A 27146-nucleotide genomic window follows, 5' to 3' on the forward strand; every position below is an offset into this window, starting at 1 on the left:
TTGCAATTTTGTAGTCGAAAACTTGGGTGCACCGGGCAGACTCAGCCTCCTGTCCAATGGGTGCAGTGTGATCTTTCACTAGGGGTAAAATTGCCAGCCTGTAAAACTGACACCTTTATCTTATGCCGAGATTTAGACTGCACTATCATCATGCCATAGTGCTTAACTAAGCACAGGATCAACTTTTCGTTTTACCTTACATTTGAAAAGAGTATTTGCTTATAATTGCTTCATTTTTAATGTTCTCTCAATGAATATGATGTAAAATTGGTCCAAGTTTGAGAACTATGTTTACATCTCCAGGATCGGATGTTAGACTCTCTAACCTTTCAGAATCTGGAGATGAGAAGATGCCAGCATTGGTCATTGAGTCTGTTACTGGGAACGTGGAGATGTTTGCATGCTCTGAGGATGACCAGAAGGAGTACCAAACCCTTCAGCCATTGATCACTGAATCTGAAGATGCACTTGATGAGAAAGAGGAGTCTACCAGTGAGAATGATCAACCTGATGAGGTTGCTGATGTGCTTCACACAAGGAAAAAAGAACATGAGATGGCTACAGGCGGTTGCAAGGAGGACAGTGAACAAGGTGAAGTAGGGTTTTTTATTCTTATTATGTGCTAACATATTAGAAGAAAAACTTTATGTGGGGGTAAAATGATTTAAAAAATACAGAGATTGGGAGGTTTTACACATCCACATTTAAACTCTAATGAATGTTGAATGATGTCTTACTTCAACATATTCAGTTTCTGTGTCTTCATGTTTTTTATCTCTGTGACACTAAAAATTGCATTAATTTTGAAGAGTTACGACTTGATATTCACTGTCATGTTGTTCTAATGTTAGCACATGAATTTGCTGTGTGGGGTTATAAACAGTTCCAGTAAATTCACCCATTTCTGATACCTAGTCTTTGTCAATTGGGCAAACGTATTATATTACACCAGAATTTTAGTTAGAAATATCCCATAGTTCAGTTAAGATTGACTTGCCTCTTCTTTCCAATGCAACTACTTGGAAGGAAGTATGTATGACAAGTTCTGTCTATAACTTCTTGTATTGTTGGTCATACTGGCTTCTTAGATGAAGGACGAATTGTGAGACCCGAGATACATGCTACAGAAATTGAAGATGAGGAGGATATTGAGGAAGAAGAGGAGGACATTGAAGAAGAAGAGGAGGACATTGAAGAAGAAGAGGATGACATTGAGGAAGAGGAGGAAGAGGACATTGAGGATGAGGATGAAGAGGAAGAGGAAGAGGAAGGCAGTTTTGAAGATCAAGAGGTAATCGTGTTAAGTTGTTAACATGCTGTTTATGTAGGTAAATATACTTCATACACAGCAATTCTGTGCTGATTAGAGATTCCTGTTTTGACTGTGCTTGTCACTCCTTCTGTCTCTCTGTGTATATAGTCTGTTGTTTCTCAACCAGTAGATCTTGACATACTTGTGCTTTGTGGTGGAATTTGAAGTGGGCCACAGAAAGGTTTAACATGTGTTATAAGCACAAAAGACAGTTGCCTTACTCACTTCCATGTACACTAACAGAAAATACACATGTTTGCTTGAACCAGATGTGGATACTTCAGAAAGCCACATACTGCTATTGTCCTTGTTTTTCACGAAATTAACAAGAAAAAAACAATTCTTTTTATTATTTTTGTTATTTTCTGTCAATTTTTTAACAAAGGAAAATATTTTTGTACTAAGTAGTGTGAGCTGGACCTGATAAGCTGTGAGAGTGGCAGATTGATATGGTAGATTCAAGACTCATTAACGGACTGATAGACAGGTAGTGGCTGTTCATTTCAAATGTTGGCAGGAATTGTACCGTGTAAAAGAAAGTGATAGTTTACATTTTGAATTGTTTCATTTTGGTCCGTTACACTATCAATCACAAAGTTAATAGAAAGTCCGTCGAGTGTAACAATTTGTAGGTCACTTTTTTATTATTATTTCTGCCTTACATGTTTCGGTTTGACACAACCATCATCAGAGGCACTTGCTATAATTATGGAAACACTGTCGCTGTTTTTGATGTTCACAATTATGTTTGTCGTGTGGACGCTGCTACGATATGTTGACGTGTAAAAGCACAAAACATGCTAAGATAGTTGAGTACACTCTCAAGTTCTCACTTTCATCCGAACCTATTTTTAAGTTAAAACGCTAAAATGTTAAAATATTTGATATAAAATGCTGAACTCCTTGTTAATTCATCCCGAAGGTGAGAGACGTCAGCTTGAGGTTGTATGGCTTATGGTTTGATATGTTCCTGTGTGCTGTATACTGCCTGTACTGAAATTATGTTGCCCAATGGCATTTAAATGGACCAGCAGAGAGCTATCATGGTATTTAAATTTGACTGGAATGGGTTACAGTTCCTTTGATAATTTATTTTGCTTGAAAAAAGAGTGGAAGGCACTCTCTTAGCAAGAACCTAACGGTGACTGAGATGGGGGTGGAAGGGTAACATTGTGGTGGATCTTAGGGCTGTAGGCATGAGGCGAACTCGGTCGGAATTGTGGCCAATGGCCAAACATTAGAGAGATGTGAGAATTGGTCGGTTAATTTCTAAGACAAGTGCAGTATTATTAAGTATATGGACCATAATTCATTCTGGAGGAGCTGTGGTTTGGGCCAGTGGGATTTCCAAGCAATTTCTCAGCAATGGACATCCACTCTGGCTTCACTGTTCCGGCTTTCAGGCCTCATGTCACATTATCATTTTGCACTGTTACTGAATAGGAAGTATGTCTGGCATCTGTCTGCCGTAAATATCTCCAGTAGCAGTCCCTTCCTTTTGGCTGTTTGGAGGTTTTGAATGTTCAGAATTTGTAAGTTCACATACTGTACTGGGCACAGGACCTGGATGGAGAAAAAGTATTTGAACGAGTGGTGCAGCATCCTAAAGTTGGCATGGCCAAGAAACCACCCAGTGATGACGAGGGAAGCATTGTCATTCTGGACTCTGACTCTGAGGAAGAAAAGGTAAGTATTTGTTTATGCTAAAACCTGTCTGGTAGGATTTCACATGGTTATATTGTATTTAAGCATCCTGTTGCATTAAGGTCTACATATGCAGAATGATAAACAACACTTCTGTACAGGCAGGGTGGAGAACCTACAGTCAGAGGTGCATACATGGTAACTACACCAACATACTTGGGAACTGCATAGTAATGCACAAACACTCATGCCTCTGCGCAAATAAATCCAAATCCATAACCTCACACAGTTTCATTTGGATGAATGGATGACAACCCCAAGCGAAATATTGAAATTTTAACTAAATTGTAACAAGTTTTTATTGATTTTAATAAAGGTCCATTTATTTTAAGTTAAAATATATTGCATTCACATGTGAGAAGTTGGACATACAATACAGTGCAACACTTTTAGCAAATTAGAGACACTTGATAATGGCTGTATACAGCTGAAACCTGTTGTGAGAAGGAAAGGGGACAAGTAAGTTGCATTGTAGATGAAAATATATTGTATGAAATAAATTTCACATTGTTATTATTTGTGTCCTTTCCTGCTTTACTTAAATGCTGCTTCCTTCTGCTGATATCTGTTTTGCACATGACTGAATATTTGTTAACTGAACTGAAATATCTTGAGTAGTTGACTCTTCCTCTTTTTCAGATTGAACAAGGCAAGCAGAGTGCTGCAGAAGGCAAACATATAACTGAAGACCTTTCCAGTAAAGATGAGAGTGAAGGAGACGAGGAAGAGTGTGATGAATATGAGGAGGAAGAAGATAATGAAGAAACCAGCTCTGGTTCTGACACTGAGCATGTTCTGGATGAGTATGATATTGTTACTGATGAACCAAAACTGAGTGTTGAGGTTCATACATCTGATGATGATATGATAGAAGAAGAGGGTTCTCACAAAAAACCTACCCAAGTACAGACAGTTTCTGTTGCTGGTATGTTTAAGAATAATGAACCTTGTGTTAAAGGGTTAATAGAAAAGGAACCAATGGACTTCGAGACCNCAACATGTCACAATATTGTATGAAATAAATTTCACATTGTTATTATTTGTGTCCTTTCCTGCTTTACTTAAATGCTGCTTCCTTCTGCTGATATCTGTTTTGCACATGACTGAATATTTGTTAACTGAACTCAAATATCTTGAGTAGTTGACTCTTCCTCTTTTTCAGATTGAACAAGGCAAGCAGAGTGCTGCAGAAGGCAAACATATAACTGAAGACCTTTCCAGTAAAGATGAGAGTGAAGGAGACGAGGAAGAGTGTGATGAATATGAGGAGGAAGAAGATAATGAAGAAACCAGCTCTGGTTCTGACACTGAGCATGTTCTGGATGAGTATGATATTGTTACTGATGAACCAAAACTGAGTGTTGAGGTTCATACATCTGATGATGATATGATAGAAGAAGAGGGTTCTCACAAAAAACCTACCCAAGTACAGACAGTTTCTGTTGCTGGTATGTTTAAGAATAATGAACCTTGTGTTAAAGGGTTAATAGAAAAGGAACCAATGGACTTCGAGACCTGCATCAGTGTTAATGAAATCAGTAAATATGAACAGAGTCAAGGGAAAGTTTCTGAGGTGATGGAGTTGTCTTGTGAAGAGGAGAATGCTGGTGACAGAGCATTAATAATGGATCAACATATGATGGATTTTGAAGTGGAAATAAGTGCCAGTCATATTTCTAAACCAAAACAAACAGATGACAGAAATGAACCTAATACACAAATATCTGTAGAAAACAAAGTGGTCTTAAGTGAAATGAAAGAAGAGAGTGTAACGGTACCTGAAACAGCAGAAGTGTTTACTGAAGATGGAAAGTTTGTTGAGGAGGAACATGATTTGATAGTAAGACAGAAGAAAGAGCAAATTGTTATGGAGAAATTGGCACAAAAGGATGAGAACATTGCTGTTCAGCTAACATCCACTGAGAACATTCCCAAACCATTACAACAGGATGGGACAGATGTAATGGAGATAACTGTGCTAGAGGAAGAGGTACTGCATGGCAGGACGGTTGGTTCTGGAGTCAGTAATGTCTGTTCCCAGCAAGCAGTTCAAGAACTAGATATAACAAGATGTGGGATAAAAGCAAGGAAAACTTCTGAAAGTAGCTCTCCTCCTGTTGACAAGCTTCAACTTAGCAGCGATTTTGAAGGGAGAAGTCAAGATGTGAAACCCCGAAAAACAAGCAGGAGGGCCAGTTCATTTCCAAGGGATATTATTCATGTTGATGAAAATACAGAATCTCGGGACATAAAAGTGTACAGAAATAATAAAGTCACTACTGAAGAAAAAAACGTTCATTCTGAGTGTGAAGAGGGGAGAATTCATAGAGCTGTTGTTGAAGAATGCTCTGTTCCAAGAGAGAAATCTCAAAAGACAGAGTCAAGTGAAGTGGAAGTTGATAGGTTAACAAGTACAGCAGTTTCAGTAGGTGTGGTAGATTCTAATAAAACAACAGGCAGCAAACTGAATAGCAAAGAGGGTTCATTTCAACATGATATTCCAGCTGTTGATGTGGATTCCCATGAAACGGGGATCTCCAAACAAAGTGACAGAGAAGGAGCTGTGCAGAGAGATGTTGAAGTGATTGATGAAGAGGTTTATGGAAGCAAAGCTGATGAATCAAGCAGCACTGCGGTTTCCAGTGAACATCATATTATGTCTGGTAATGTGATCTGCAAACCTAGAAGCAGAGCTTGTTCTGTTCAGCGTGAAGATGTTGATAGTGTGACTTGTGAAATAGAATTGGATAAACCATCCAGTAGGGCTAGTCCTGTTCAACATGAGGATGTTCCTTTGGATGAAGTTGAGACATGTGAAAGAAGAGTCTGCAAATCTGGCAAGAGAGCAAGGTCTGTTCAACATGACGATGTTCCATCTCATGAAATTGGGACATATGAAAGAAAAGCCTGTGAACCTAGCAGTAAAGGAAGATCTGTTGAACGTGACAGTATTCTCTCTGATGAAACTGAGGAATGTGAAACAGAAGTCTGCAAACCTAGAGCAAGTTCTTCACAATATCAGGATGTTCGCTTTGTTGAAGGTATGATTGATGAAGGAAAAGTATGTAAACCTGCCAGCAGAGCTAGTTCTGTTGTATGTGAGGATATTCCATCTGCTATAAATAGTCATGATAAGAAGGTCCACAGGCCTAGTAGCAAAGCAAATTCTGTTCAGCTTGAGGATGTTCACTCAGATGAAATTGAGACATGTGAAAGAAAAGTTCTCAGACCTAGCAGTAGAGCAGGCTCTGTTCAGCGTGAGGATATTCACTCAGATGAAATTGAGACATGTGAAAGAAGAGTTCGCAAACCTAGCAGCAGAGCAGGTTCTGTTCAGCGTGAGGATATTCACTCAGATGAAACTGAGACATATGAAAGAAAAGTTCTCAGACCTAGCAGCAGAGCAGGTTCTGTTCAACATGAGGATATTCATTCAGATCAAATGGAGACTTGTGAAAGAAAAGTTCGCAAACCTAGCAGTAGAGCAGGTTCTGTTCAGCGTGAGGATATTCACTCAGATGATATTGTGACGTGTGAAAGGAAAGTTCGCAAACCTAGCGGCAGAGCAGGTTCTATTCAGCGTGAGGATATTCACTCAGATGAAACTGAGACATATGAGAGAAAAGTTCTCAGACCTAGCAGCAGAGCAGGTTCTGTTCAACATGAGGATATTCATTCAGATCAAATGGAGACTTGTGAAAGGAAAGTTCGCAAACCTAGCAGTAGAGCAGGTTCTGTTCAGCGTGAGGATATTCACTCAGATGAAATTGAGACATGTGAAAGGAAAGTTCGCAAACCTAGCGGCAGAGCAGGTTCTATTCAGCGTGAGGATATTCACTCAGATGAAACTGAGACATATGAGAGAAAAGTTCTCAGACCTAGCAGCAGAGCAGGTTCTGTTCAACATGAGGATATTCATTCAGATCAAATGGAGACTTGTGAAAGGAAAGTTCGCAAACCTAGCAGTAGAGCAGGTTCTGTTCAGCGTGAGGATATTCACTCAGATGAAATTGAGACATGTGAAAGGAAAGTTCGCAAACCTAGCGGCAGAGCAGGTTCTATTCAGCGTGAGGATATTCACTCAGATGAAACTGAGACATATGAGAGAAAAGTTCTCAGACCTAGCAGCAGAGCAGGTTCTGTTCAGCGTGAGGATATTCACTCAGATGAAACTGAGACATGTGAAAGAGAAGTTCGCAAACCTAGCAGCAGAGCAGGTTCTGTTCAGCGTGAGGATATTCACTCAGATGAAATTGAGACATGTGAAAGAAAAGTTCGCAAACCTAGCAGCAGAGCAGGTTCTGTTCAGCGTGAGGATATTCACTCAGATGAAACTGAGACATATGAAAGAAAAGTTCTCAGACCTAGCAGCAGAGCAGGTTCTGTTCAGCGTGAGGATGTTCACTCAGATGAAATTGAGGCACGTGGGAAAAAAGTCCGCAGACCTAGCAGCAGAGCAAGTTCTGTTCAACGTGAAGTTTCAGCTGGTGAAACAGAGTGTGAGGAAGGAGCAGTTCGTAAGCATAAGAGTAGGTCAAGTTCCATTCAATGTGAGGATGTTTCATCAGATGAGGTAGGACTTTCTGACAGAAAAGTCCAGAAACTTGTCAGTAGAGTAAGTTCCATTCAACATGAGGATGTTCCAATTGATGAGGCAGATGATAACAAAAAAGAAGCCCACAAATTTAGCAACAGAGGAGGTTCTGCTCAGCAGCAAGTTGTTCCAACTAGTGAGGCAGAGTCTGTTAAAAAAAGAGTTCGCAAACCTAACCGTAGAGCCGGATCTGTCCACAGAAATCTTGAGGTAATTGAGGAAGAGTCTCAGAATACTGGAGCTGGAAAGCCAGACAGTGGTGTAAATTCTGCTCACTATGTGGATATACCATCAGAAAAGGCAGATTCTGATAAATGCAAAGTTGATGAGCCTGAGGCGGCAGATTCTGTTAAGTGCATTGATATTACTGAGGAGGATTCTCATTACAGACCCATCAGTAGAGCCAGTAGTGTTGACAGCAGAGATGTTACTTTGGCAGCTGATTTTGTATGTAATGAAAACAGATCGCCTACATCTTCGTCTGTGAACAGTGATGCCAGTACTGTGGTTCGGGAGGAGAGTGCTCACTGGGCAAGGCGTACAAGAAAGAGTAGCGCTAGAAGCAGACACTCATCTGCTAGTAGCAGATGTAGTTCTGCACAAGGTGATGAAGGAACAGATGTTAAAGACAACAAAATGCACGCAAACAGGCCCAGTCGCGCAGGTTTGATTCAGCAAAATGTCATCTTAGGTGCTGTTCATGAAGCATCAGAAGAAATGATTGAAAATACTAAAGAAACAGAAAGTTCCAGTAGAGGTGTCCCTGTGGATGGTAATATTGTAGGAGTAAGTACTGAAGGACCACGTACAAATAACTCAAGTGAAAAAGTTGACAATTTTGGAAGGAAAGCAAAGAAGAAATATAGCGAAGCAGGACCATCACATAGTAATTTTGACACAAATACTGGAAGTACTATGGAGGTTAAGTATTCTGATTTAGAAGACTCTAATGCAAAAATTGAAGGTAGCTCCATTAACAAAATCTTGAGAGAGAGCAAGGATGTAAGGGGTAAAATTAAGAAGAGCCATTCAAGTGGCAATGTACATGATGCTGGAAGTGTCAAGTTGGATTTAACACCCCCAAGTGGTATGCATCATGATGACCTGGCAGCAGAAACAGATTGCAAGAAAGAAAAGACATCTAAGGCAATTTGTGGAGCTATTTCTGTGTCCGCACTGGATGACCAAGGCATTTCTGGTCCCTCTGTACCACCAAATGAATTGTTTAGGTTCAAGAGTAATATACCCAGTCAGCCATACAGGAAAGCACAATCTGAGTGTGAATATCCAGTTGTGCCTAATATAGAAAGCAGGAGGTTCACAAGATCAACATTAGGAATTTCTGCTAGGACCACAACTGCTGATACTGGGTCCATAACTGACAACAGTACATCCACTAAGAAGTCTCGGAGATCAGATATTGGGTCACAAAGAATGGGTGATAGTTCATGTAGTGAGAGGTCTTCAGGGTCAAGTGTACAATGGAAAAGAAAAGCATGCTCTCCAACCAGAGGAGACAGTTTGAGAACTCGGCAGGTGATTGAGGAATATACCACAAACCGGCGGCTAACTCGACATCAGCGCTTAGTGTTGGAGCGCAGTCTTGAGCTCACCAAGTTGCCATTAGCTCAGCTTAGGTGAGAAATTTCAATAAATCTGTGTTTGTATGGGAGGCAACCAGGCAACCTCTTCAAGGTACCATACCATGTTGATTTTGCAGCCGTGTAAATTTAAGTGATACTCTGGTGTATATGTTGACATTTCAGTTGCAGAGATACAAGAGCATGAACTACTGTGAAGTGTCTTTCGTGGGCAGTGATCAGTGTGATTCTGTTTCTTAGACCCTAGAACGTAAGAAAATGTTCCCCATTTCCTTACTAGCATGTGGCGTATCCATCAGTAGGGTTAGTACCATTGGATATGTTTTGTGTATATCAGTACTTCATGTTGGTGTAACCTAGTCACCAGAGCCTCTTCCTCTTGACAAGAAGGTTGAGAACGACATTCAAGTAGGAGAGGGTAGTGAAATTATGTTCTATCTGATATATCATCCCACCCCAAAATAGTTTTCTATTTCATTAATAAAGCATGTAACTGGCCAACTAGGCAGAATTCTAGGAAAGATAATGATAAAATGAAATCCTGATTTAATGTTTCTGGATTTAGTGAGTATTTTTTCTTCTCAGTGGAACCCATTATAAACAGTACATTATTTTCTTCAATTTCATTAATTTTGATTTAGCAAATAACCCACATTTGGAGTAAGAAATTTGTGTCCTTCCAGACTTTGTGCATCATTTAGTGTGTGGTTATAACAGTAGTCAATATTTACCCTTGCAAAACTGTCCATTAAAAATTCTCCATTCTCCCATTCTTTCCTCTTTCTTACATTTAAATATTCCAGATATGTGGGAGTGATATTGCTCAGTGTTCATTGTAACCATTGATCTGATGGGAGGGGTTTCTGTGTACTGTGCAACAGGCATAGGAAACTTCCATCACTGCCAGAGAATTCAGATGATGTTGATTCTGGAGAAGAAGACAAGTCATCTTCACAAATTTCGAGTGCAGGCACACGGTCATCTTCTCGTCTTAGGTCTCGTGCCCTGTGTGAGAGTCCATCTTCAATATCACAGGCATCCACTGTTCACCTTCCCCCAACAGAGGTGAGTAACAATAACTCTTGCTTCCCCCCCCCCAACACACACACCAAAATGCATATGTTAATATAAGAACATGAGTAAAAATAGAGTTTTGAACTTGGCTGACACCAGTGGCAAAACATGTACCTAATATGTGAGTAAGGACCGCACCATAGCTCAAGCGGTTAGTCGCTGGCTTCCCACCACGGTGGCCCGGGTTCAAGCCCGAGTCTGGTCAAGTGGGATTTGTAGTGGACAAAGTGGTGCTGGGGCAGGTTTTCTCCAAGTACTTTGGTTTCCCCTGCCACTCTTCATTCCACCAATTGCTCCACAATCACCGTCACCTATCATATAGGGCTGGTACAATTGACCATAAGTGGCTGCAGTACAAGGGACTTAGTCCCACCCCACTAGCAATAAAAAAAGAACAATATGTGAGTATTTAGGTATTTGTACATTCAAGTCCCTGACATGTGTACTATCAACATGAATTCAGTTTTACATGGTTTTTAAGTGTGGGTGGTTTTTGACAAATACTTGCATGATGGCTGTTATGTTCAGCATGTCTCTCTACACAAGGTGACTTAATTTGGACCACATGGATTTTGATTTGCATGGTATTTGATGTACATGGTAGAACATTTCAAGCACATATAGTTATCATCGACACTGGTGTAATGTTTTGGCATTGCTTTGGTTTGCTTCGTTTTGCCAATATACTTTATGGGTTACAATGAGCTGTGTGGACACTGTCTAAATATATCCAGTTTTTGTTTCCATGCTGATTAAGTATAGTTGAGTGCTTCATCTCTCAAGAAGAACACAGCAGTGCCACATATCGTCACTGTATTGACACCACACAAAAGAGCATGAGATGGCAATAAACAATACAGCAATACTGATGTGTGACACATCAGTTATGAAGAAAATGCATTTAACAATGGTTGATGTTGATGAATTTCAATGTAATAATAGTTTTAACTTGTTATAAAAGTTTTATGACTTAAATATTTTATATCTTTTGTAAACTGTAAAGTTTCCTTTAATATATGGCATCATCCCCCTGAAGATAGTCATTCATGATTGAAACAATTTAGGATTTAATAATATTTAATCAGCATACAAAAATAAATTTGGTATTCCTGTTCTCAAATCTCAATCAGTAATCTGATTCTGATGAAATTTTGGAAAGTTGATATAAACTTAATAGTGTCAAACAAATTAGATTTTAATCCGCATGTTTGTAATGGTGCAGCTGACACACTGCCTGTTTTATTCTTTAAGGTAGTTGCTATATAAACTTATTGCCCTAGGCTAAGCAAGAATTGTTATGCTGTTTCTAGCAGTTGTATTGTGTGAAGAAATCATTTCTGTTGAAGATAAGAGGCAGGAAGTCTTAGAAATAAAATTTTTTCATGGCGCTGCGATCCTGTGACATTAATGTCATGTGTGAGAGTGCCTTTCTCAATTTGAGACAAAAATTTGGAAACATTTCTAGAATCAAGCTGAGAACAAGAATTTTCTCTGCCAAGCCAGTTTTTCACTGTAATCACAATTTACAGCACTGGAGAGCTTTTTACAGTGCACTAAAGTGTATTGCTTATGCCTTTCCAGTCAAAAGCTTGTATAAACCATTGTATGTAAGACACAAGTGCAAGGTTCAAGGCCATGGATAGAAAGAAAGGTGGAGGGAGAAAATGATTTTGTTGACAAGTTTGTCCATGCTAGTGTTGCCAACAGTTATGATTCTGATGGATCAGATAATTTTAATGCTACTGTGAAAAGGAAAACCAGTCATTTTAAAACTCGGAATTTGAGACTGAAAATTCAGTTTTTAGATGAATACTGGGATATTTTTTGTTGATTCAATCTTAAAAAAATTTGAGTGTTACACATGCCTATCATGAATTGCATGCAGTTGATATGCCCTGGTAGGCCTTGAGCCTACTACACACACTCACTTGGTTCAGTAATATGGTTGACGTTCTGAAATTTGTATAATTCATTCAGAAACAAATGAGCTCATTCTCAGAAGCCTATCTTTGTGGCTTCAAAGGATTTTATACCATTTTACAAATATTATCTACTCTGTGAGTGTGCAGATATTTTTTGGCACTCAGGTCAGTAGGTATCTCACTGAACAGTGAAATTTTATACATTTTCTGGCTGCTTTGTAAAACTTTAATACACTCATAGGCAAGGTCCCGTTCTTTGAAGGATTATTTTTAGGCCTGGGATCATTATTATTATTATTAGAGGGGGTGGGTTTCCCCATGCACTTAGACCAGTTATTGGTCCATTGTGCATCCCCCTTTAATTTCTACTGTCGCCATACCCTACCGGTACTGGTGCATGCTATCAGCCCCGTTCAGCCAACGAGGTCGGCCATTGGTACCTGATATTTCCCCCATCTACCAGAGGCATTGGAAACTACTTGGGCGGGAAATTGTTGCCTAATTTTGCTCAGAGGTCTTCTAGAGTCATGAGGATCTTCTACGTGCCATAAATCTACAACACGGGACCCACGGCTTAAAGTCCCTCCTGGAGGACTTGTTCCCTGAATTTTTCCGCCCTTAAAAATTCCACGACCACCAGATTTGAACCCGCGTACCTTGAGTCATGAGGTGGGAACATTACCCCTAGACTACGGAGGCCGCTAGGCCTGGGATCGTACTTCTGTGGCTTCTCCCTGCTGTTACCAGTTCTGATGTTCATCATCACAGTAAGAAATCCCACATAACCTGCTAGGTACGAGCTTTATGCTGGTTTTTTGTGTGGCTTACCCTTTTCAACCTTAAAAGACAGGTAGTCTGCTCTTCTGAAATGTCAGTTGACTTTCACCAGACTACATGATGTTATATCACAGAAGACAGGCTTAAGTTCTGTAACAATTTTTACTGCATTGCTTCAGGCTAGAGAATGGTACAGTCACATACATGCATAAATTACTGTATAATGGGTTCAGCATACTTCCTTGAATTTTCAGAGTCCGTTACGTAGGGCTGGCATGGAGACTAGATCCAGTCGAAAGACTCTTTTGAAACTTCAAGAAGAGACACGTTCAGATAGCCCCAGCCCCACCAAGTCTGAAGGTAAGTGATTATACCTTTTGCACCATAATTTTGTAAATGCTGCTGAATATGTCCATTTTACATGAGATTTGAAATGTTGACAGCCATGACCAGGCTATTACTGCCTTTGTTCTGTAGAATATGTATATATTGTCCCTGTTAGATAGGTTGGATTCTTATGTCAGCTGTTATCTGTTTCAGCATCATCTTATGCATATTCAGCAGCAAGTCTTCCCATTCATCTTGGTGCTTCTCCGTCATCAACCCACTCAGAAGATGTCACTCTTGGAAGAGTGAGACGTAGATCATTTCGGCAAGCTCAGCTTGCCCTTAGGTCTATGTCTGATCAAGGTTCTGTGTCTGGTCTACCTTCAGGGACCAAGCCTAGGGTAAGAGTGCTTATGCTGAATTTTACAATAACACTCCTTGCCTTACTCCAGGCAAATAATGTTTTCTTTTAATTGATAACCTGACTTCTTATATGAAACAGTGGGTAATATTATTATTGCTTAGCGGCAGATAGTTAGATGTGAAGAAGTGTAAGAAATGCGTGTATGTAAGCATTAATGTTAGAACCCTGTGCAGGGATAATAAACAGCTTCCCCCTACGTCAAACAAATATTGTTCATGTATTGGAGCAGGAATTGTATACAACATATAGGTTACAATATTTTAGTATCTGGAAAATAAGCACATGGAAATGGGAGAATGGAATTAAAATGTAGCTAAGGGAAATTGCTTGTGAAGATGTGAACTGCTTTTATTGGATCCAGGACATGATCCCTTCTTTTGTGATGGATACATTCCATGCCAAATCATCAGGAGTCCACAACCCAGGCTTATCTAATTTCACAGTTGGTGAGGTTGTAGACTCCACAAAAAATATATATTCGTATGAAAATTCGGCACTCCATGTCATGCAGTTTTTGTGGAGCAATCGTACAAAAATCATAAAACATTTCATATGCTACATCCACCTCCATTAAAAATTATCACAACTTTTCTGTACAAGCTACAGGGCTCATATGGGGCTTGTTTGGTTGTGGTGGTTGTGGTGATCATGGTCATTTGGTGGTGGTAGGTGTGGTCATCATGACAGTAGCAGTCGTGATGGTAACTGTGTTGGTGGTGGTATTGTTGAACTGTCTAGTTCCGTAACAGTAAGAAATTTTTTAAACAATTGCACCTATTCTGACAGAGAGAGGTAAGTTTTACCTTTTTTAAGTCTTATGCATCTCCTTATAGAGGGTATAGAGGATGAAAGGTATTCAAAATAAAATAATTACATCTCAGAAAACATTTGTGATACACATTTATGGGTTGCACCATTACAAAGGGAAGCTATCAGAGTTTTTTCTGAGTATACAACTTTCTCAATAAATTTTATTGTGGGCTCCCTTGGTGACGTGACAAATATCCAGACAATACTCAACCTTGTTCCAGGTTGCGTGAAGCATGTTTGGTGTTACTGTGGCCACAGTGTCCTTTATGCGGGCTTTCAGGGTGTTGCAGGTCATTGATCTTAATCTGGTAGACCATGTTCTTCACATAACCCCACAAGAACAAATCCAGTTGGGTTAAATCTGGTGACCTAGTAGGCCAAGCGATTGGTCCGCCTCTGTCAATTCATCTCCCAGCCATCTCTCTGTGCAGGTGATTCCTAATGTGACAGAAATGTGGTGGCGCCCCATCTTGATGGAGAATAGTTTGAGGTTGTAATTGGGGCAGCTTGAAAAGAAAAATGGTCCAATCAACTTGTTACGCATTAAGCTAGCCCACATGTTCACCTTGGGGCTCCCTCTCTCCGGCTCACATGTGACATGTGGATTTTGACAGCCCCAAATCCTGCAGTTGTACCTGTTTACAACTCCATTGATATGGAACGTCACCTCATCCAAGAAGCACACTTGGCGGAGGAAATCAAGTGATGCGTCAGCGCTTTCTAGCATGTCCACAGCAAAGTTTGTGCATGCTACTTGGTCACTCAGTTTTAGTGCATGAATCATTTGAATCTTGTACACTCTTAGGCGGAACCTTTTGTATACCACATTGTGCACATTTTGAACATGGAATTTGTATGTAACTGCAAGCTAGCAGCATGAATTGATTTGTGCAGACTTTACTGGAATGGCTCTCAAATGAGATTGACATTTTCCTTAGAAATGTGTGTCTTTCCAGGAGATTTTATGCACAGCGGACTAGTCCACAGTTTGTTGTCCCAGAACCGAATGCTTTTCTATATAGGACATTGATCTCCATATTGTGTTCTAAAACAGTGCTGGACAGCCATAAAAGATTGCAATTCTGCTATCCACAACATGCAATGAACCTGTTCCTGTGGTGTTGACATCGTTACTGAGCTTGCCAAATGTCACCAACTGGTGCATGTGCGTAAGCCGGGTGTGAAAAAAGCTTTCAGAATTTTCCTTTCTGATGACATAAACTGAATACATGTATGAAAATTAGTTTCTGAAATATAATTTTTTTATTTTGGATACCTTTCATAATGTTGTATTTTAGCGTCCTGTTGCACTGATCTTCGTCCATGATATGTAAGCAATGTCCGTCTTTTAGTGCACTCAATTTTACATGTTACTTCACAACATGTTTCGGCACTACAGTGTGCACTAAAAGACGGACATTGCTTACATATCTTGGATACCTTTCATCCAGACACCCTGTATATTTACTAATGCAGTTTATGGAAGTCTGAAATGAGCACACATTTTCTTTTCAAGTTAGCTATCTTCCTACATATTAAGCTGTTTCCACTCTAGTACTGTATTCTTTGTCTACAGGCAACCAGTCCAGGTGATAGCGACAGCAATGTGAGCAGTGACGCTGGCAGCAGTCATACGTCTTTGACTTCAGCAGGAAGTCATATCACACGATCTGTGGCCCTGCGCATGGGACGAAGTCGTTCTGAAGGAGAAATACGATGCTCACCACGTCTTGCCAGGCTTCAGGAGGAAGAGCATTGCTCTGCATCATCAAGCACTTCATTTCGCTTCTCCCCACCCACCCTGGTGGGTGGTACTATCAAGAAGGAAGGTGAGTACAGTTTTCTCCCTCCCTCTCTTGTGTCATCTGTAAAATTTTTTGTTCATCCCTCCCTGTCTCTGTGACCATGACTTATATTTATAGTGCAGCAGTTTCAAATTCAAACTGTTTACACATTTTGATCTGGCTCAAAATGCTCATTAAAGATATCATATTTTCCCAAACTACAAACTACCAACCTGCTTATGCATGTTGGCTGGACATTTAACATGTGTCAATAAAATTAAAAATATATTCAGAGTATTAGGTTTGAAGACCTCAAGAGAAGGACCATATGGTAGACATGGCACAGATGGGAATAGAGCAGGGAAGTGGACCAGGAGCCTGCACAAGCATGGCAAAGCCACTAACATTCAATGGTACTGCATTTTGGGCCATGTTCTGGTACCAGTTCGAGACCATAGGGAAACACAACCATTGGTTGCACCAGGAAAAATTGACCTACTTGATCACAGCCTAGAAAGGCCTGGCCGCCAACATACTGTATGACATTCTGAGAAGCCCAACTTCCTACAGGCCCTAGAGGACCGTTTTGGAGACCAACACTTTACCGCCACTTACTGGTCTCAATTAACGAGAACCCAGAGGGCTGGGGAATCCCTGGAAGACTTTGCCACAGCTGTTGCACAGCTTGCTCATTGTGCCTACCCTGCTTTGCCTGAGGATCAGGTAAGGAGAGAAGCAGGGAAAGTGTTCACATAACATAAAAATTCAGCTGCAGCTAGAAGGAGAGAAGACAGTAAATGAGGCTCGCAGACAGGCACTTGAACTACACGCTGTATTCCTAGCTGCCAAGCCCCACAAAAATAGCACAAAGACGTGCTGGGAGAGCTGATTGCCCCCCAACCAACAAAGAAATGCAAAACAATCAGGATACTGTATCTGTGGAGAGCCAAGATACTTCGAGGGTAACTGCCCCTATGGAAGAAAGACAGAAAATGACTGGTGCCAGAAGCAAGAAGGTAGGTCACTAAGAGACAAACAGGAATCACCAAGAAATTCTGAATGGCAACCAAGTAACAGCAGAGAAGTGAACAGGACGGATGGCCAGCCTTTGGGAAATGAGCGAGGGCCAGTGGAAAAGGGCAAATGCCACCACATACATTAAGGCCCCCACATCACGCATTGACTGTCATTACAGAAAATGCCAGTGCTAGTCTGGTCACTCAGGGCTGAGCCCGTGACAAACTGTGCCTCGTGACCATGGACACTAGAGCGTACGTTACTGTGGCAAGGCCAGACATCCCTGCCGGATGGCCTGAAAGACAGCTGAACCAGTGTTTCACACTGCAGACAGTAACTGGGGAAATCTTCCCCATCTTGAAAGCAGTTTTCCTCACATGGCACCCACCAGAAATTTGGATTTTCATTGCTGATATCACCAATGAGTTTATGTTGGGACTGGACATACTGTGAGCCTGTGATGCATCTGTGGACCTTGCGCACCAAACACTCTCTGGCAGAGGAAGTGGTATTGCTATGGAGCCCCGGAGTAGGACCCTGGCCTTCCAGCCTGATAGTGTCGAAGGATCAAGTGATACCTGCACAGTACAAGGGAATAGTAATGGCAAGATTAGTACGACCAAATCCACAGGCCCATCTGCCTGAAAGAATCTACATAGCCAGGACCTTGGTCCAAGACTGCTGGGAAGTACCAGTAAGGGTCTTGAATGTTACCTGTCAGGACCGAAAGCTCACAAGTGGATCCCCTCTATAATACTGTGAGCCAGTCATTCTGGTGACCACCCGATGTGGAACAGCCCCAGGCCCAAGACTCAAGCTTAAAATTACAGAACATAATTGCAGCGGCCAGGCCACACCTAAGCAACAGAGAATTCTAGGAGTTGGACGCACTCCTCGCTTAGTATGAAGACATCTTTGCTGTGGATGGACCAACAAAATGTATCACCACATAGCTAAGGGAGACACCTGACCAATTCGCCAATCCCCGAGGAGGTTGCCCTTAGCAAAACAAGCGGAGGTAAATGAGATGCTCAGTGACATGCAACACCGTGGGATTATCAAGGAATAAGACAGTCCCTGGTCGTCCACCATTGTTCTGGTCAGGAAGAAGAATGGGGAACTCCACTTCTCTGTGGACTGCAGGAGATTGTATGATGTCGCAAAGAAAGACTGTTTTCCACTGCCCTGAATTGATGACACTCTAGACATGCTGGATGGAGTAGAATGGTTCTCCACTCTCGATCTGAAGAGCAGGTGTTGGCAAGTGGATGTACACCCAGACGACAAGGTGAAAACTGCATTCCTGATGGGTCAAGGGTTATGACAGTTTACCATCATTCCCTTTGGCCTCTGCAACGCTCTGGCGACATTCGAGAGATTCGTGAGAGAGCAATCAGAGATTCTTCATAGTGGTTTGCAAGACAGATGTTCAGAAGCAGTTCAGTGTGTGAGCTGTTATAATTGACTGTAATTGTAAAGAAGTGCCAATAATCCCAATCATTAAATCCAAAACCCATTATTATTAGTCATGCAAACCCCATACACATGACATTTTGGTGTCAGAATTGGTTGGATTTGATCAGTTGGACTGAATAATTGGATGTAAAATTGCATTGTATAGTTAGTGCCATACAAAAATGGACAACAAGGAACTCCTGAAAGCCATTAAAGAAATGATGGAAACACAGGTAGGTTCACTGGCTGCCATCATGAAAGCCATGAAAGGACACATGAAAGCCAACCAAGTAAAAGCAGATGCCGACCAAGAAAAAATGGACACCATGCAAGAAAAGATGGATGCGACCAAGAAGAAATGAAACAAGGAATAAGAGCCGGCCAAGAACACCTGAAAGAGAAGATGAAAGCTCAGATGGCTTCCTTCGTTTCCTGGATGGATACCCAGCATCATGAAAAGATGATGACATGTCTAGGAAGGATGGAGGCCACAGATTTGAAGGCAGATCCAGAGGAAATGCAGTCCGAGGCAGTGTATTGGGAGGTCCCTAAGGAACAGGCCGCAGTGGAAACTGGCAGAGCACCATAGAAGCGGTGTAGGGGCCAGAATCTGGCCACAGAGTGCTGTAGTCAGTCACGGGAATGGACCCAAGGAAATGGTGGGTCCTGGAAGAAATTGGCTGCCACTGGTATGAGGATGGCTTACCGTGCAAAAGTGGCATGGTGCAAGAGAAATGTCATCAAGAAAATCTGGACCAGGGACAACATGGTACAAAGAACCTTGAAAGGACAGAAGTTCAGGAGGAGGTGTCAGCTGAAACTGGAATGCAAATATGGGATAAGGAACAGATGCGTGAGACAGCAGCTACAAAGCAAGAAGGAATTCACCAAGATCTACAGGAAAACTGCTGTACTGGAGATTGTGAAGCGAATTGCCAGCTCTACAGTTGGGTTGCGCACAATCAGGAACTGGACATTGTGGAGGGTTCAGCCCACTCTGAAATGGTAGAACCTACTGGCACTGTTAGCATAAGATGAGCTGAAAAAGTGGGAACACCAGCGTTTTGGGATAGTTTTGGCCCCTCTGTTGGAAAAGAAAGACTTTGGATAATTATGATTCACCTGGATTGACTGGAAACTCAAAAGGGAGTCGGTCGTGATGAGCACCTTTAAGGAGGGAGTGGTGGTCGCAGTTGGAGAGTGATCACTGCGTGAAAGACCAAGCCGCAGGAAAATGGCGCCACAAGTAGAAACCTTGGAAAAGAAGGAATGGTGATAGACCAATAGGCTTTTTGGGACAAACAACCATAAGGAGGGAGCAGTGTGATGGAATAATCCATTGCTAGACAACGGCTTGTTAAAACACGTTTCTGGGACAACAAACCGGAACAGTCCATTGCTGAGCAGCGCTCATAAAAGCAAGAATTGTGGAGCCAGTTGAGGAGTTATCAGTTTTGCTAGGCAACTGTTCATACATATTTCCGAGAGAACATATTCATGAAAAGCAGTAGTGGAACCCTTGGACATGGTGACTTCTATTTCAGCCACATGGTCGCGCCATAGCTCAAGTGGTTAGTCGCTGGCTTCCCACCGCTGCAGCCTGGGTTCAATCCTGGGTCTGGTCAAGTGGGATTTATGGTGGACAAAGTGGTGCTGGGGCAGGTTTTCTCTGAGTACTTCGGTTCCCCTTGCCAATCTTCATTCCACCAATTGCTCCTCAATCACCCTCACCTATCATCTGGGGCTGGTACAATAGGCCAGAAGTGGCTTCTGTACAAGGGACCTAGTCCCACCCCACTAGCAATAAAAAAAATCCCAGCCACATGAAAATTATAAAAGGCAGTGGATTCCTTAATTCAAGGAGTAGTAGAGATCAGTCTGAGATTAGTGAGAGATTCTTCATTGAGCATTTGCAAGACAGACATCAAGTAGGATTTCATTATTATCAGGGTGTGAAAGTTTTGGCTGCATTCAACTGGTGGGCTTCCTAGTGAGCACCATGATGAACCCTCATGTTCCATGGAAGCAGAAAGTATCTTCACACGTTGAATAATCATACGCTTTTCAAGAAAGATTTTGCATGCACCATTAAGTTAGATTAGCATTACATCCTACCACAGTTCTTACCATAATTTGTTGGCATTCTGGTACTGTATAATATTTGCATAATCTCTTATGCTGTGTTCCAGAATCACTGGCTGCTGCTTCACCTTCACCTGTGCCAGCGTTCGTTTTCTCACCACCCCAAAAACAGCAGCCTGTTCCAAAATTACATCGTCAGAATGCTCCAAGCCAGCAGTCACGAGCCCACACGATGGCACTGAGAGGCCTGCACACCATCACAGAGGAGTCCATCCCTCCATCCACTCCTACCAACACTAGTCCATTGCAGGCTTCCGAAAGGGAGACCACCCCTATTGCTGTGAAGAAATCCAAAAAGTTTAAACCCACTCCATCTTCTAAAACACCTCACACTAGCAGGTACTGAAGTGTACTGAGATTTGCTTACTGAATGAGTACTGGGATATTTATGATTCCTGAAGTGTGGCTTGCTTTTTGACTTGAAATTAATGACATAATAAAACCTCCATCATTTTCTGATTACCTAATATGAAGAGTTCATAATAATTTCTATGTTTACCCAAATATAAAGGAATCTAAAATAAAATAATCCTCTAAAGTCATAATATTAGAAGTAAAATAACATATTCCATGCAGCAGAGTCTGTCTTGAGAAGCTGGTAATTACTCAGCTGATCAAGAAACTCCCTCACCATTTATGTCACCTGAAAGTTCAATACCATGTTCATTGTAGTCCACTGCTGGGTGCTGTTCTGAGGCAATGAATCCAGTCCAGTGGTCGATCTTCTCTTCACGGTGTTCAATGAAAGTTTTGTATTTCTCCTGTGTACTGCATGTCCTCCTCGTCCTACTGTAATAACTGTTAAAAGCGTATTCTATAATTCGTCATGTAGTTTTCTTCAAGTTCTCTTTTTTACACCCACAGATCCTCTATAGAACATTGTTCTCTTTCAAAGGATTTATTAGTTATCGTACAATGAACTGCCAGTTATCCAGTACCCAAACAGGCAGAATTCTTATCCAAGTGGCAAAAATTTCAAAGACTATTTTCTATTTTTATAAAGCTATTTAAAAACAAATTTGCAACGCACATATATTCACCAACCACGTGGCAGTTGTGCCAGCTGCCACTAGCAATACTACCCTCATCCTTCCTTATGCAGACAGCCATTACATTAGAGGCTAGTTGAATTTGTCACATTACAGTGTATATCCAACCTCTTTCAGCCATCAGCGCACTGTGTTTCCTAGGAAGACTCCCATGCAAGAACTAAGGTGAAAACGTTTTGACTTTGTATGGTTTCTTTAAGAATCTGCATCCCCAGATTCATGTAACAGGCCACCCCATTCCCCTTACATGTCAGAAAACGGGGAGTTCACTGTGCTATGAACATATACTACTAGTTCATTTCAAAACTAGAGTCTTTACTAAGGTCTAATATAATTTTAACGTTCTTTTTTCATGGTATTTGTATTTTCACCAAGAAATTAAAGTGAACACAGGGCAATGCCATAGCTCAGGTGGTTAGTCTCCAGCTTCCCACCACAGTGGCCCAGGTTTGAGCCCATGTCAGGTCATGTGGGGTTTGTGGTGGACAGAGAGGCACTAGGGCAGGTTTTCTCTGGGTAGTTCAGTCTCCCCTGCCAATTCTCATTCCACAAACTGCTCCACACTCATCATCATGTATCATCCAGGACTGGCACAATGGGCCGGTTAGTGGCTGACATACCAAGTGGACTCAGTTTCACCCCACCCCAAGGAAGAAAATGTGAACACAGACTGAAGCTTGGGTTCCATTCAGTTCTAGACCCTTCTGAGTTTTTATATCTTGCTGATGGGAAAATTCTAAAACAAAGTTGGAAACAACAGAGATAATGATCTCCAGTTTCAGATTTTTCTGAATAGGAAGTTCAGTAGATGTTTACCTATATGGACTTTGCTGTAGGTTTTACTTAAATAATTTTTAACTTGTTTTGTGGATAAACCAGATTGATTGAGAATACTCCACAATAATTTGCTGCTTTATTGAAGTCTGTAAGTGGCCGATATACTATCCTTTCTATATAAGCACAGTAGATCACTGTGGTCGCAGTGCAAGGGCCAAGAGGGCCCACCCCTTGTACATTCATCCTTTTTATATTCCCATTTTTACTCCAGTATCAGATGACTCAGAATATATGATAATCTGTTATGTAAGTTTCCATGTTAATCTCATACAGTTCTCTGTATATATGGAAACAGACTGGAGAGATCAGTGCTGGATAAAATTTTGTTTCAAGTACATTTGAGCTTCTTTAGTAAATACTGTTCAGTTCTGTTGTTATTTTGTATAGATAAGTAGAAGTATAGATTCATTAATGAAATAAATAAAAAGAAAATTGTAATATAATTGGTTATTGAGGCCCTTTGGTCATCCAGTAAAGATATGTGACAGAATTTTATGATCTGGTCTCACATAAATGGACAGAGTTTATGAATTTATGCTAATGTGCAAACTCATCCCCCTTTCATGTTGGATGTACTTAGTAATGTATGCATTTGTATGAAGAGGTTAACACTGAAATTGCAGAAGCAGTTTCTTCAAAAGGCATCACAATTTTTATATAGGTCTAGAGTTGTTTGGTCATCATTAAAACTAATTTTATTGCTTTTTATTTCTGTAGTGTAGGTTTTTCACATGATCTTAGCCTCTTCATGTTTATAGCATTGCTGTGCACTTATATTAACAGCAGTATGTCTGTGGTCTAGTGGTGAGAGTTCCTGGGTTTGATTCCCGGGGCTACCATGTTTTCTGTAGTGGGTCCACTCAGCCTCATGAGGATAATTGAGGAGCTATTTGAATGGAAAAAGTAGTGGCTCCAGTCTAGAAAACCAAGATTAACAGCTGTGGGGATCTGTTGCGCTGACCACGTGACACCCTCTGTCTTCAAAAGTTGGCACTAACTTCGCTGACAAGCAGCAGTTGCTTGGTTGGTATAGTTCACTTGCAGACTAAAGTCCGTGGAGTTTTATATTTTAGTTTTGCATAATTTGTTCCTGAAGACATTGTATCTCATGCTTATAGTAACATCAAACACAAATACCATGTGGAACAAAAAAAAATTAAATTGTGATAATGAATAGTTCCTGAGATTTGAATGAAACACATGGAAGTTGTGTAGAACATACCCAAGTATATGTATAAAAATACTTATTCACTTGGTAGAAATCAGGAGAAAAGGGAGAAATTTTGGAGTAAATATATTTGTGGTAGGGTTCTGGCAATGAAGAGGTCTGTCTTTTGGGATATAATGCAATAGTCCATTGAAAGCCAAGATCGAGGTGACATGTTCCTCCAGAACATCAGTTGACTTTTAGTGGGCTGTACAGCATTATATTTCAAAAGATAGGACTCATCATATTTCTGACTCTAGAATGAACTACATTCTGTTGGTAATGAAGTGAACAATATACAAAAGTATGACATACATTGTGCTGCTACGAAGCTGGTGTCACTGATTTTTGAACTGCTTGCACTGAATTGAGGATAGACAAACCCTTAAGTGCCATCCAGTGTACTCAATATGTCAGGCCTGTGCATCATGCATAGTTAGTGCCTCGTACCTTTAGCCATGTTGAAAGGTAAATGCTGTTATGCTGCATGCAAAGCTGTACCCTTGCTATGGTGACGTTCAGAGCTACTCACTGAGCGGAAAACATTGCCTACGGAGACCAACTAACAAGCAAGACAATGTACTATACACCTGACCACACTCCAAGATGCTACATTTCCAAACTGGTGGTAACCATGCTGACATAAGCTGATAACACCCCCCCTCCAGCTCCACTGAACTCAGCTCAAGTAGCTGAGGTGTGAAATGACCACCAATCTCCACTTAGTGCTGAGGTTAAGAACACATGGATCTATACCTCCACTCCCCCATATATCTTCATGGCTTGGTGCTTTTATAGAATCTGAATATTCATTGCCATGTTGACAAAAGGTCTTATCCTAAACTGATTTAGTCCAGTATATCCCTTCACATCCTATTTATCTAACGTCCTTTTAAAAATTGACCTAATATTGACACTTAGGTCTCACATGTGGTGTTGCTGTTTGAGGTTTTCTGACCAATATTTTATGTGCATTTCTTGTTGATGCTATATGCCATGCCCATCTTGGCCTTGATTTAATTACGTTAATGGTGTTCACTCACAATATTGCAAAGACAGCTTTTCTAGTTAAGCTGCATATACAGGTATAATCCCTATGCACAGTATGGGGGAGATATTGCCAAAACAGCTGTTAAGGAAAATCCAACAAATGATCTAAGTAAGAAACATCTAGTTTTGTAACTCCTTGGGGAAAAGATGGATAAATGAAGACCTCCATATAGAAACAAACTCTTGGTCTGAGTGAGATACCATACAATATGATTTCTTTCTGCAGGCTGTGTCTGCTGTATAAGCTCTATGTGGCCCTTGAATTTTACTATATGGATGGTGTCTGCTTCAGTGCAAATCAGTGGAAGGACAGATGCATTACTTTTTTCTGTGTTGTGTACACATTGATTCCTGGGTGGTTTTGTGTTTAGCATGCACAGTTTGGAAGTGTAATAATATGTCAGTGTTTATATCTTCATTTTATACTCATCTTCTGAAATGACAAATTTTTATATATACATATTTCTACAGCCGCCATAATGCGATGACACCAATGACTAACCAGGAGCAGCGAGAGCTGGTGAAATGTGAACGTTTGCGTCAGTCAATTTCCATGGAGCCACATCGTCGTTACACAGCATTCAGGCACAGAAAATTATTTAAAATCAGACGGAACAGCAAGTCTGATTAGTAATCGTGTTACTGTGACAGTTCTGTAACTATTCCACTTTATTTGACATTTTAATAGTTTTCACTGTTAATATTCCACTGCATTTTAATTCCTTGACTGAGATGCAATTAAGTGATATGTATCTGTTTTAAGTGCATAATATTACGATCTGTTGGAGTATCAACTCCTAATAAATGAACACTTCTAATGAGTGTTTTTTTTTTTCAATAAAATATTTCCTTATGGACTTAGATCCATTTATTTCCCAGAAATTGAATACATCACATATGGTAACTTGGCTGACTTGTAAATGGGAAATACCCTGTTTAAATCTTGGGAATTGTCTTGACTTTTTTCTTGAGTTTCTTGCATTTTTCTAGCAAAATGCCAGGATAATGCCTTTCTTCTGCATTACACTTATCATCCTTACATTTGTTTGACGTAACATAACTGTAGCTGTTAATCTGTCAAGTAACATACAGATTAATCAAAGTTGTTTCATATGTGCTTATATAAGTATGTTGTGAAACTGGGGTAGATATAAAGTGAAATATAGCCTGGTGAACATCTGCTTCATATGAACACAGCTGTAAACTTTCAAGCTCTGTAAAAGGCAAGGAATTTCTTCAGTAGGGGAACAACTGTTCGTTCATGAAGAAGTGTTCTCTCCGTTCATGGAGTTTGTTAATATGATAAACAGGGTTTTCTGAATGATGCACACTTACGTACAACAGCTATAACTTATTTAAGACTGTGTTGGATAGGATGAAGTAAATTCTCCAAGGAATGGTATAACACTGAACTTCAAATGAAGGAGGAATTACTAGAAATGGACAGAAAACACACTACACAGTCCCTTCTTTCAAAATGAGGCAACTGTTTGATATACCTGGCTGCAAAAGTACTTTCTGATATTCAAAATTAAGAAATTTGTCTACCATTTTCTAGAATATAATTTTTAAAGTATCATTTGACTCTGTGAAGTCAGCTGAACAGTTCTGAAGGAATTGTTACATTTTAGGTATGTCTTGACTAAGTACAACTGAAATTCTATAGATACAAGTAATGAGGCAAGATATATTTGCAGTCCTCATAGAGGCTGTTTAGAATTCTGCATTTCCTCCAAATTAAATTAATATTCTTTTATTCTAGGCATGGTTTTCAGGATTAATTTCTGCATATTGTGAATTTTCCTCATCTGTCATGATTGTGAAACATACTTGTTTTCAATTTCAACAATGAACAGAATATGGCCATGTTAAAAATGACTGAAGAAATATAATGCATACTGTAACGTGCTATCTTACAGTCATCGCTGTGCAATGGCTACAATAGGAAGTAGGCCATGCCATAGCTCAAGCGGTTAGTCGCTAGCTTCCCACCATTGTGGCCCAGGTTTGATTCCCGGTCTGGTCAAGTGGGATTTGTGGTGGACAAAGTGGTGCTGGGG

The 27146-nt window shown here is 40.6% G+C and overlaps 2 protein-coding genes across 2 annotated transcripts in view; both read left to right on the top strand.

Moving 5' to 3' along the window:
* The window catches only part of LOC111866915 (protein ELYS), a 42648-nt gene extending 39817 nt beyond the window's left edge, over nt 1-2831 (top strand). Inside the window, exons 27-29 of the mRNA XM_023856284.2 lie at nt 334-591; nt 1089-1203; nt 2756-2831. Of these exons, the coding sequence (XP_023712052.1) occupies nt 334-591; nt 1089-1203; nt 2756-2831 (449 nt within the window). The remainder of the gene's footprint in view (nt 1-333; nt 592-1088; nt 1204-2755) is intronic.
* An 18-nt stretch (nt 2832-2849) lies between these two features.
* Nucleotides 2850-25908, top strand: LOC111866916. Its single transcript, XM_033752476.1, has 9 exons — nt 2850-2998; nt 3656-3992; nt 4516-9247; nt 10093-10276; nt 13239-13344; nt 13525-13712; nt 16122-16374; nt 20991-21282; nt 25558-25908. Exons 1-9 carry the CDS (start codon nt 2927-2929, stop codon nt 25715-25717), a joined length of 6324 nt encoding a protein of 2107 aa, XP_033608367.1. The 5' UTR covers nt 2850-2926; the 3' UTR covers nt 25718-25908.
* The last annotated feature ends 1238 nt before the right edge of the window (nt 25909-27146 follow it).

This window comes from Cryptotermes secundus, unplaced genomic scaffold (assembly GCF_002891405.2).
Source record: "Cryptotermes secundus unplaced genomic scaffold, Csec_1.0 scaffold899, whole genome shotgun sequence".
Lineage (NCBI taxonomy): Eukaryota > Metazoa > Arthropoda > Insecta > Blattodea > Kalotermitidae > Cryptotermes > Cryptotermes secundus.

What these genes read in the sequence shown, in the direction of transcription:
- LOC111866916 (XM_033752476.1), top strand. Translation starts at nt 2,927, where the DNA reads ATGGCCAAGAAACCACCCAGTGATGACGAGGGAAGCATTGTCATTCTG. An exon ending in CAGCCCCACCAAGTCTGAAG is followed by an intron (nt 13,345 to 13,524) that starts GTAAGTGATTAT and finishes TATCTGTTTCAG; the next exon opens with CATCATCTTATGCATATTCA. An exon ending in AAAACACCTCACACTAGCAG is followed by an intron (nt 21,283 to 25,557) that starts GTACTGAAGTGT and finishes ATATTTCTACAG; the next exon opens with CCGCCATAATGCGATGACAC.